Source organism: Lepisma saccharinum, chromosome 14, assembly GCF_977018435.1.
Source record: "Lepisma saccharinum chromosome 14, izLepSacc3.1, whole genome shotgun sequence".
NCBI lineage: Eukaryota > Metazoa > Arthropoda > Insecta > Zygentoma > Lepismatidae > Lepisma > Lepisma saccharinum.
In genome coordinates, this window is record NC_139242.1 from 43,678,241 (window position 1) to 43,691,320 (window position 13,080).

The following is a 13,080-nucleotide window of genomic DNA, read 5'->3' on the forward strand; positions in this document are numbered from 1 at the left end:
ATTGATCCGATATATCTATAAATATCTTACAATTTAGTGCAATACTGTGCCATTTTGTTATAATATTTATGGATATAAACATGAAATCCCCGTAAATATCTAAATGTGCATTGCAAAAGCTTGGTTCATCTGCTAACATACATTTATTAAAGTGGGCTATGAATCGTTTGGAATTTTATACCGGATAGATAAAATATTGGCTGTCAGTATTAGAAAATTTTATATTGGTACTTTATCAGTATCGGTCAAGCAACAGGAATTCAACAGTTACAGATTACTAATTTTAAAACCTTGAAAATTGAAGTAAATGTTCACCTGCAGAAACTTACATCATGAAGAGGGTAGGCTGCTTCCAAGGCACCTTGGTCAATGAGTTGGAACATGCCAACCTCTCCCTTTTTTCTTTCTCCATAAACAATTGAAAGAAGTAGTGCATGAACAATTCGAATGCGCTGTGTAGGAGAGAAAAATGTTTCCTTCTTGTTGCTTCCTACATAGCTGCAAAAATGAACAAAAATTAAGAAAATGTCAACATTTCCACAAAACAATATCTAGGGAGAAGCATATGCTAAAACTGGTTGCATATCAAATTTCTAGTGATGTAATGTAATGAACATAATTATTTATATGATGTAAGATACTGATGTACTCTCTGTACTGGAATATATTCTATTCACTGGTCACATTTTTCTTAGTGCACACAAATGTTAATTGATTTCATTTGGTTTGATTTTTGTTATTTAGCATTGCTTTTCTCGATGATGAGGATGAGTGATGATATGATGGAATTTATACAGTGCCACTCACAAAGAACTCCCGTGCCCACACTGTGATTTGAACCCAGGCACCCTGGAAATGTCTCACACACCTGTTGTTCAGTGTTGAGTGATGACAAACAAGAAGTTTATGAAACGTTACTACTTATAATACGGACGAATGTGCCAATTACAATATTAAATAGTGAGTACCATATTTGTCGGCAAGTAAGATGCATCCCCTTTTTGGTACACAATTTTGAGGAAGAATCTTTAACTCTGAATATTACAATTATTTTACAGTATTTCAAATACAAATTAATATGTATGGCTACTTTCAACAAATAACTTACGTAATCTAACTAGGAAAGAATACATTTTAATCTTCTTCGCCAAAACCCAGACATCCATCTACAGAGCTAAATGAAACCTTTTCTAAATCTGAATCAGAGTTCTCAGACAAGAAATTGCCACACTACTTAAATGATCTAACCACTGTCTTAGTTTTCACAGCATCCCATGCATTGAATTTAAGCTTCAAAATTAAGGATCCAGCCTTCATTAAAAATGACAACCTTTGACCCATTCGCAAATTTGTGAAATGCTAGGCCTCCTCCTTGGAGGAGGTAATTAAAAACTGAGTATTGATGTATAAGACACACCCTGTTATACAGACCTACTTTTGAAGAGAAAAGTGCATCTTACATGCTGGCTAATATGGTAATTATTTCTAGTAGAGATGGGACTGCCAACTTTTCAATAGCTTTACAGAGTGTTGATTAATATTATTGAATAAGTAATCTAATGCAACTATACCACATTAATTTACCAGAGTTCTGCTTTAAAACGTTGAAAGTGGGGTTGAGCCGATACTGATGCCGATGTATCGGTATTTCGATTGGAATTCATCTACTGATACCTGCTGATACTTTTCCGGCATATTGGTCTTTTACGGGGTCCGCAAAGATGCCGTGCGACACTTTCGCGGAGTGTAATTATCCTGGAAATTATGCAAAATTCTAACTTCTTTTCATTTTGCACGAAAAACTATATTTTGTAATTGCATAACATCTATTTTAATATTCTGATGTAATTCTTGAATATTCTAAAGCAAATTTCTTGGTAATTTGATGCATGCAATTGCAGAAGAATATTTACATACCAATATTGATCAATATTTTGAACAATTTTTTTATTATTGCAATTTTCAAGTATCGGTATTGGTGGGAATCGGTGAGAGTATCGGCATTGGTATCGGTATCGGTTCCAACTAGTATCGGCTCAGTCCTAGTTAAAAGCATTGCTTTGAAATATTATAGTAGCTGTCATTTCATCATATAAACCCATTTTTTCACACAATGCTAGTGCAAAATGTATGGAAATTTCAAATTTTGCATTCTTTCCAGGATAACTAGTCTACAAAAGTAGTGCATGGCATTTTTGCAAACCCTGAGAGATAGCCTGACTCTAGAAAGATATTGGCTAAATCGCACTTATTGGGTTATTGCCAAATTTTGATAGTTCTGTATGTAACTTACTATTTTTTTATAGCTGGGCCATTTAATGTTATCCTAAAACTGAAATACATTTGTATGCTGTTTTCAAATACGAGGGGCATGTCAAAGAAAAGGGGACAATTGGTTATTACAGAGAATAAAATCAAACTAGAAAATTTTTATTTTGATGCTATACAAGTGCATATCCTGGCTATTTTTCTACATAGTCACCATGACGCTCCAAGTATTTTTGGTACCGTGGAATAAGTTTACGTAGACCCTCTGCGTAGAAATCTGCCGCCTGGGATTTCAGCCAGTCGAGAACTGATGTCTTGAGAACTTCACTATCATTGAAACGTTGGGAAGCAAGTAACTTTTTAAGATGAAGGAACAGAAAGTAATCACTTGGGGCAAGATCGGGACTGTATGGTGGATGATTAAAACGTTCCCATCGGAATTTTTGAATTGTCGCAACAGTACGGTCAGCTGTGTGTGGGCGGGTGTTGTCATGAATAAGCAGAATTCCAGACCATAACATTCCTCTTCACCAGTTTTGGATGGCAAGTCGCAGATTATAGACAGTGTTTGGCAATACACATCTGCTGTGGTGGTTCGTCCTGGTTGCAGGAATTCCACGAGAATTACACCTTTTTGGTCCCAAAACACGATTTTGCGATGTGATGGTGTTTGCTTGAATTTCTTCGGTTTCGGTGAACCGGAGTGACACCATTGCATGGATTGCTGCTTCGACTCACCAGTGACGTACGATATCCAGGTTTCGTCTCCAGTCACTATGTGAGAAAACAAGTCATCCCCATCCCTCTCCCACCGGGCCAAAAAATCACGTGCTGATTTCATTCTTTCAACTTTGTGAGTGTTGTCAACATTTTTGGCACCCACCTCGCACACAGTTTGCGATAACCCAGATTGTCCATTACAATTCGGTGCAATGTTTTATCAGACACTTCAGGAAACTCCTTGCCTAGATCAGTAATGGTGAAACGGCAATTGGATTGCACTTTCTCACCAACACGTTGCGCAAGGTCGTCCGTCTGAACACTAGGCCTGCCGCTCCCCACGTCATCATGAACATTTGAACGTCCTTCCCAAAAAGCACGGCACCATTGTCTTACCTTTCCTTCACTATTTACTGTTGGTCCATAAACGGCACTCAATTCCCGTTGACTGTCAGCTGCACTCAGTCCGTTTGCGATGAGAAATCTAATCACCGACCTCACCTCACATTTAGCGGGATTTTCTATTACAGCAGCCATTTCAATTTCCTGCTACTCGCATGTACACACCTGCACACTGAGAAATGTACCTCTGTTGCAGGCACAGAATACTAAAGCATGCTTCCGGGCATGTGCAGCTTCATTAGTGTTGCCAGTCCCACAAAAAAATTATCGGCCCTTTTTTTTATATATATATGTGCCTCGTACGTTTCTGAATAAACTGTTAATTTGATGAGGCAATGCTAGTGTGACCAGACACATACATTCAGAAAAGAGGACAGAGCATGGTGAAAAAGGAGGCCACCACAGAAAATGGCAATGTTGCCATTACTCATAATTTAATTAATATAAGGAAAGAAAGCAATCTCCTAATCTATTTTTTAACACTTGACATGACAATCATAACTAGAATATCTATAATTTCAAGACAGAATTTTACTCCTTTTGGAGATTGCTAATTTTTGTAATTTTCTTGGATATTAAATAGAAATATCCCCATAAATTAATGCAAACGTAACAAGTAAGCTTCGCTTTAACATTTTTCCAAAAGAACCAAATTAAAATTTTTTGGTAGTGTAAGTTGGGACAAGAAATTTGATTTTAATGCAATGAACATTTCTAGCACTCTTTCAATCGTTCTTCCATCCTTTAAAAGCTGGACATTTTCTTGTGAGATCATTGTTGAATTTACACTTTCGCTTCGTTATTTCATAAAAGTAAATATTACTTAATAATAAAAATTCTCACTACGTGTTTCTGTATCTCATATGTACGACTCAAAAAGGAACTGGCCAACCTCTGTGGTGGAGTAGTTATCACAGCATACTACAATGCCGGGGGTTTCAGGTTCGAATCCCAGCCTGGGCATGGATGTTCTTTGTGGCTGTCCCTTCACCAAAATCATAATATTATCTTCATCTTCATGATTAGCCAAAAGTGGCAGAAAGGCGATAAAATAAACCAAATCAATCAATTGAAAAGGAACTGCACAGACTACATGTGTTCCAGCAGTCTGGGATATTCTCAGAGGGAGAAGCAACAAGTTAGAATAATAATGGTCAATGCTATACTTTTTCCAAAAAAGGACATTTACCTATTTCTAAAAAATCCACACCTAGAAAGGAGGACATGTACAGATAAGAGGACATGCGGTCACCCTAGGCAAAGCTCATCAGTACCATTGGTCAAATACATTAAAAAAGGGTATAGAAAGTATCATTTGTATTTTTCATGAAATTTTTGCATAGTCTGAGCTGATAACACTTTGAACCAATGCCAATATTTTTACTAATTCCCACTGATACCAATACTTGAACACTGCAGCAATTTAAAAATTGTTTAGAATATTTAGAAATATTAATATGTAAGAATTGGCTCATTCCACAGTCACAGATGTGACAAACATACCTTCACATACCAACACAAATATTGGTAATCTGGCTCACAATTGAAGTATTGAGATGAAAGCTATTTATTTATCACATAAATTAGAATGGTTTTAACAGTAAATAATATCAGATAATAGATTACTTTGAATGTTCGACTGTTTAAATTGCTTTTTTTTATTATGATCATGTATGTGACAAAAAATAGAAGTCACATTTCACATATATTTCTACTTCTTCAAAATTCTGTGAATTATACAAAACAACATGCATTTTGAATTTTTTTAGAAACTATTAAAGGACTAACAAAAAAATATCACTTGGCAGAATTAACAGATTTCTATTTACGGTGTTTTAATGTAGTAAAATTGTGTCAGTCATGTATGTGATAGGCGATCAGGTTTGTGACATTGTATGAGAATACATGGATTTTGGATACCTGGCAAACTCTTGATATTAATTTTACTTAACTGAGAATGGAAAGACCATAATTCCACGATAATTAGGCAATCTTTGAATTATATCATTCAGTTGTATGATGTCTACATTATTTTCTTGATATCTGTGAAGTTATGTTCAGACTGTTTCTTCACAAAAACTATACTAATATCAGACTTTTGCACTGCAGACACTTATGCAACATATGGTTTCCACATTTCCTTTCTAAATCGTTTTTTACAGCAGGAAAGCACCAGGTGAAATATTTGAATTGCATTTTGTAGCAGATGATAACTAAGGACTCAATACCATGTGCACTACTTGGATGATCACAGCATGACTCTTTATCCTGACAGTAACAAATCTCATGTATTGGGGTGTTCAGTGACTTCACTGCTAAATGGACCAACATGATCCTGGGAGCATGATCTGTATTCCTTCTAAATTCCTGTGGCTTCTTTACTATATTCACATTTGGAACTACTTTTGCAGTTACTGCAGCTCGTTGTGTCATGACTTCTTCATAACTCGAGACTTTCTCTGCTGTTCAGTTCTGTAATATAATTACAATTTAAAAATTATGTTAAGAGTTGCTCGCTAGATGTCAGTGTGAAACTGCCACCTGAAGTACGTGTCATATGCATCACGTAATAGGACTGAACTCAGTGTCTTCGTGTATGTGAGAGTGAGCGAAGCGCAGCCACAAGTGGTGGTACTTCGTCATTGTACTTTTTTTTTTGTGTGTGTGTGTGTGTGTGTGTGTGTGTGTGTGTGTCTATAATATCTGTTGTTACAACACATTTCTGTATTTATGAGGTCTCAGAGACTTCATTCATTCACCCAACATGGGATCAACACACTCCTGGACTTTGGAAAGTTATGGCAAGTGTTTTGTTTTAATGGTGTAATGCCGCTACAACTGCCACAAATTCCATCAACAACTCCTTTCCAATGGGAAGTTGCTAAATACTTCCATTCAAAAACCCGATAATCGTTCTTGTGATCTGGATATCATGTTGACAAGGTAGGAGATATACTTGTTTTTAAATTTACTCAGTGGTGCATCACTAAAGATTATCAGTTTTAGTTTATTTTCTTGAAACCTGAGAACTTCAATGAGTTTCAAAATGATTGCAGACATGAACTGCTTTATTTTTTGTGTGACTATCAATAAAATAGCATTGTGTCTTTTGATTGTCTTAAAAAAAAGAGCAGCAGGGCCTCCCCGATGGTGCAGTGGTAGCATCATCACCTTGTAATCAAGGGGTCCCGGGTTCAATTCCCAGTGGAGGCACATAGTAGTGGTTCTGATCCCACTTTAAACTGTAGATCCAGTCCCGATTAGCCTTGCTGTGTATAAAGTGGACTTAAAACACCAACTCAATCAATCAATCTAAAAAGAGCAGCAATGAATAAGGTCGCACAGTATCTACTCCAAAGTGCTCATTGTATTTCAGATTGTCATTCGCATGAAAAATTCATAACCAAATCAACAGTATTGCTTTTCCTTATGTCAGATTGGAAGGATGCCGCTTGAATTATTTTCCATTGGTCACTAGGTGTATTTTTAAGGAGAAAACTTTTAATACCCAATACTTACATCAGGATTCTCTGCTTTGAGCAAAGCATGTGCACTGTAAGGCAGGGGCCGTTACTAATATTGTTGCAGTGTTGCACAACGACAGGATATTTTACAATGAAATTTCATACTTTTTGTTAGTATATTTTTCATTTGTTTTCCTATTAAATATATTGAACATAAACAAATAATTTGCTTTTAATTGCTTCATAAAGTAAATTCCATTATGATCCATTAAAAAAACAAGGCAATCTGCGAGATTTCACAGTGTATGAGTAGACGCACATGTACACATTGCAAAGTCGGAGCAACGGCCTGATCTCTGCAGTGAAGAGTATTCGAGCGAAGTTCAACGCTGTTCTTCCTATCCCCTGCTTCAGTCGGCTTGGTCGTTGCAATGGGTTTACAACACACCAAGATCAGGCGATCCGTTTCGGATCCCCCCGGCAGGTGAGGGAAGAAGAGGACAGACCAACGAAAAACGCTTAATAGCTAATTCTTTCATACACTATTAGAGAGCAGCAGCGTTCGAACATCAGCCAAGTTCTCACTGTCCTGTGTCGTAGAGCAACAGACAAAATGTCCACGTTAGGCAAAGATAAATATTTTATTTTGGGGAGAATCTTAACCTAATTTAAATTATGTGTGATACCGATACAAATGCTTGAAACTTGTAACAATTTGATTTGATTTGTTGTTTTTTAAATCCACTTTATGCACAGAAAGACTAATCGGGACTGGACCTACAGTTTAAAGTGGGATCCGAACATTAAAGTACTTCATATGTAATCACATAATATTTCTGCCGAATAAATGGAAACTTCAAATTTTGGATGATGATTATTAATTGTACTCCTCGAAATTGTCACATGCCACTCACATATAAAATTATAAATACATATAATTAAATTATAAATATATACAAATTAGTTATATAAATACGGGCTGCTTCAAAATAATGTGAACGATTTCAACTCCTTATATTTTTTTTATTTTTCATCCAAATTGCTTTAAATTTTACATCTAATTCCTAAAACTGTCCAAGTTTTATTTGATAATTTTTTGAACACAGTATCTCATAAATGTTCTATGTGAGTCCCCTTTGTTACCCTGCATACATTAATTCGGTAATCCAATTCCGCCCAGACCCATTTCAACATGTCTGCATCAACAGTTTGCACTGCAGCAGTAATGCGCTCTTTCAGTTCATCGACATCTGCGAGTAGAGGAGGTTTGTACACAATGTCTTTTATACGTTCCCACAGAAAAAAATCACAGGGGGTTAAATCGGTGGATCTTGGTGACCAACGTAGTAACTGTTGATCATTATGAGTAGATCGCCCAATCCAGCGGTCTGGCAGTCTGTTATTAAGGTAATTTGTAGTAAGCATGTGTAGGAATGTTTGTCCAGTCACAGTTTCTTCGTGAAAGAAGTATGGACCGTACACTTTTGTAAATGAAGTGGCGCAAAACACATTAGTCTTTGGTGAATCACGCACAACTTCAACGATTTGACGAGGATTCTCAGTCCCCCAGATGCAAACATTTTTCTTGTTCACTCTTCCTGTCACATGGAACGTAGCCTCATCACTGAAATAAAGTTTGTCAATAAAATCATCATGACCACTGCATAACTCTAGAAATGACTCTCAAAAATTTTTGCGGAACGTGTGATCATTAGGTGTTAAATGTTGTAACAATTGCATTCGATAAGGATACATCTTTAAACACCTACGCACTATGCACCAAACAGTTGCTCGAGTCATTGCTAGCTCTTGACTCACTTTCCTTGTAGATTTTTGGGGACTGCATTGAAAACTAGCTCGAACTCTCTCGACATCTGCCTCAGACGTGGACGGTCTACCTGATGATTTTCCTTTGCAAATGCATCCCGTTGTCTTGAATTTATCATACCACTTACGTATGGAGTTCTTGGATGGTGGTTCTTTACGAAATTTCGTACGAAACTCACGCTGAACATTAACAACAGACCAACAAACGTGAAACTGTAGGATGCAAAAAGCTTTCTCTGCTCTACAGGCAGCCATCTTGGAACTTATAACTCTGCCACCTAGTGGAGAAATTTGGAAGTACTACGACCATTGCAAACAAAACTCGAGGATATTGTTGAAAGTATTTACATAGAACTTTAATTGTTGATAAAGTTTTATCGCTCCTGGAACGGTTTCGTATCATTCAAACCATTTTGAAGCACGCTGTACATTCTGAACCACGAGCTGCCACTGCTGTAAGGTAGTATTTTGAACATTTTTCTAATGCTATCTACTTTGTAATCAAGAGGTCCCGGGTTCGACCCATTGGAGGCACATTGCACAGTGGTTTTGATTCCACTTTAAACTGTAGGTCAAGTCCCAATTAGCCTATCTGTGCTGAAAGTGAACTAAAAGTAATAATTCATTCAATAAATTCAATCTAATGCCATCTTCCCATAGTCATCTCTCATTATGCATACCTGGAAGAGTATATACAATCTGTCCAAACAGTATAAAAAAACTATCATTAATACCTGCTAATACTCTATATTCACTATTGTCACTGCCATTGTTAAATAGAAATAAAATACACTATTCTAGTCATTAATATCTGCATAATTACAGTATTGCATACCTGTATAAGGTTACAAACCTGACCATTTTAATTTTTTTGTTGTATATTTTGATAAACTTCCATGATTGCCTTTTGCACACAATATTTGGAGATTTTCATTTGAACCATGTAGTATGGAGAGGAAAAAAACCTGCAAGCAGTCATGTTTGCGACTCCTGTTAAACCTCCACACCAATGTCTGATACCCAGCACACTCATAATACACCCAAATAGTGTAGTATCATAGAGTATATATTCAAAATTGAAAAATATATATAATTAACACTTCAAGTGCAGAAAAGATGGAATAGGGCATTAACCGGATCATATTTCACTACAAGATTTCTGAACAGCTACATAATATTTGCAATATGCAATATATGTCAACGTTTGGACTTCTGGGGCTGAAATAAAGTTGACTACTAGAAAGACAACTTATTTTTTATAGAGAATAAAGTGTTTGTTTGCCTTCATAATTCAATGAAAATAAATTTTGGCACCGTGGTTTCAAATTCTGTGGAATGGGCAAATTCCATTGTAACTATACCATATCAATCTACTAGAGATGTGCTAAAAATATTCATAAGATTACACATCAGACTATCAAAATATTAAAATAATTGTAATTTAATTATGAACTCCACTTTTTCTACATAAAATTAGTGTGAATTTAAAATTTTGCATGATTAGAGTGTATTAGGGCTTGTCTATAGTGGTGATCATATCAGTACCATATCCCTAATTTTTAATTATTCAGAAATCTGAAAAATACCTATAACTATATATTAACAAACATGCTAAAACTCAGCATAAGGGAAAAAAAGGACTTATTTTAAGAAACACTTCCTTCCATCTTAACATTTTAATGTGCTACACCAAAAAATAATCAGATAGAAGCATAACTTGTACAGTGAAATAATACACTTGCCTTTCAAATTTTTCTCGTTGAAAACGTCCAGTGTAATAAGAAGGTGCTTGATAGGGCAAATCCTGCTTTGTGAAATCTTTGAAGTGTAAATATTTTAACATGTAACTTATCCATGTTCTCGTTTTCATTGGCTTGTGATACTGAAATAAAGCAATTTCATTTTTTTTCATACAGGCATGTAAAATAGTGCAAATATTAAAGTAGATGAGATAGTGAAGTCACTTAATGTAAGATTGTCTTCCTACACATTGTCAGTTGAGTTTACAAATCATAGAAGAAATTACACAATATATTACGTACAGTCATTAAATAACAGAAATGTTGTTATAACTTTCAGGGAGATTGATTCACAATGAAAAATGGTATCACTGAACACAAAATGGTTCCTTAGAAATACGCCACATAGGTGTCGGGACGATCAAGCAGTTTGCGCCTGCGCAGTAGTGCATACAACATGGCCGCTCCGCTGTCGACCTGCACCAAAGAAGAGCAACGAAGCGTTATTAGTTTTTTGTGGTCAGAGGGAGTGAACCTTCTGAAATCTACAGCAGAATGAAGGTTCAGTATGGAGACAAGTGTTTAAGTAAGGGGAGAGTGTACAAATGGGTGGAAAGATTCAAAAACGGAAAACAAAATGTGAGTGATGAATAGCGAAGTGGGAGAACAGTTTGCGTGGGAACTGAGACAGTGAAACAGCAGATTGATCAGCGAATCCATGCCAACAGGCGAGTCACTGTTGATGAAATTGCCATGGAATTGAACATGAGTCATGGATCTGCATTCAATATCATTCATTATGACCTTGGCTATAGGAAAGTTTGTAACCGATGGATACGAAAGTATATTTTGAGTGTTCATAAGCGTGCACAGCAGACAATCTCTCAGGAGCACTTGAACCGTTATGCTCGTGAAGGAGATGATTTTCTTCATCAAATTGTGACAGGAGACGAGTCCTGGGTGCACCATTATGAACCAGAGAGTAAGAGATAATCGATGGAGTGGAAGCACCCAATGTCTCCGGTCAAGAAAAAATTCAAGACACAGGCATCCGCTGGGAAAGTGCTGCTAACAATATTTTGGGATGTCAATGGCCCTATATTGGTGCACTTCCAGGAGAAGGGTCGAACTGTGAATAGTGCTCGATGCAGTGACATGTTGGTAAGCAAGTTGAAGCCTGCCATACGATCAAAACATCAGGGACTTCTCTCAAAAGGAGTATTGCTGCTCCAAGACAACGCCTGCCCCATACGGCTGTGCATACTATGGATACAATACGTGATCTGAAATTTGAGGTGTTGAAACATCCATCATACAGTCCCGACTTGGCACCATCGGATTTTCACTTGTTTGGACCTTTGAAAAAAACATTTGCGGTGTCAGAAGTTTGCAGATGACAACGAGGTGATCGAGGTGGTGCAAGGATGGTTACATGCCATGCCAAAAAGTTGTTTTTTTTTTGTTCTTTTTTGTGCAGGGCATCCGCAAGCTTGTGGACTGGGTTGAAAAGCAGGGTGATTGTCAAAAATTAAGGCAAAAAACATTTCTGTATGTATCCTTGTAAGAAAGTTATAATACAATTCCTGTTATTTAATGACTGTACCTTGTATATATCACTAAAATTCCAAATACTGTAGCACTACCTAAATCGCTCATCTTCGATTTCTAATTTTCTTCCCTTACATTGTGTTGTTTTACCTGGTTTTATTTCTGCTTCTCATTTGATGTGATGGAATAGTAGCGCCAAGCTTTCTGAAATCTCGAAAAATATATAAACTACAGGCTTTCCTGTAACTTAGCCTAGCGACACTAGCACCACTCCTCCCAGGCCAGGGTTTCAAATGCAGAGGTGGATCTATAACACTAAGGAGTACTGAAAATATTCAAGGATATTTCAAAAGATACTTGTTATGTAATATTGTTCTGCAACTTGCATGTAACATAATCAAGTGTGTCTAAATTATGTTTGATTGCATCGCATAACTTTCTGGTGGATTTTATACGGTGCATTATGTGTGTGTGTGTGTGTGAGAGAGAGAATTGAACATAATATATAAATCAGCATTTCTCAAATTTTCCCTCATGGAAACCATTTAAAAAAATCGTCTCACGTGCAGACCATCATTGGAAGACTTCAGGAAATTATCCATGAATTTGAGCTCCAGTGTAATCTAATGGTCAGCACTCGCAGTCCCAAGGAGTTCAGTTCCCAGTGATATTTATATATAATAAGGTGTTGACTCAGCTTTATTGAGTTAGAGTTGTTGATTTAAGCCCACTTTATGCACAGATAAGCTAATCGGGACAGGACATACAGTTTAAAGTGGGATCCAAACTACTGTGCAAATGTTCCTTGACTGGGTATTGAACCTGGGACACCTTGATTACAAGGCGATGGGGATGCTCGAATCAGCTTCGTGGCAGGCTACGGTCTGAAAGCCAGAAAACAGCAGTGATGGAACTCGATGCACTGACCACATAACACCCAACATAAGCCACCTGGCAGGCGTTGGGTTTGGGTTTGAGTGTTCGTTTCTTTAAGTCCAATTTATGCACACATAGGCTAATTGAGACTGGACCTACAGATTAAAGATCCAAACCACTATGTGCCTCCAGCAGGTATTAAACCCAGGAACCCTTGATTACAAGGCAGGTCTTAG

At 36.9% G+C, this 13,080-nt stretch overlaps 1 protein-coding gene across 1 annotated transcript in view; it reads right to left on the minus strand.

The window, feature by feature from the left end:
* The window catches only part of LOC145998825 (anoctamin-7-like), a 111,315-nt gene that overhangs the window by 65,631 nt on the left and 32,604 nt on the right, over window positions 1–13,080 (minus strand). The window contains exons 7-8 of the mRNA XM_083135481.1: window positions 10,424–10,563; window positions 330–498 (exon numbers count right to left, since the gene is read on the minus strand). Of these exons, the coding sequence (XP_082991607.1) occupies window positions 330–498; window positions 10,424–10,563 (309 nt within the window). The remainder of the gene's footprint in view (window positions 1–329; window positions 499–10,423; window positions 10,564–13,080) is intronic.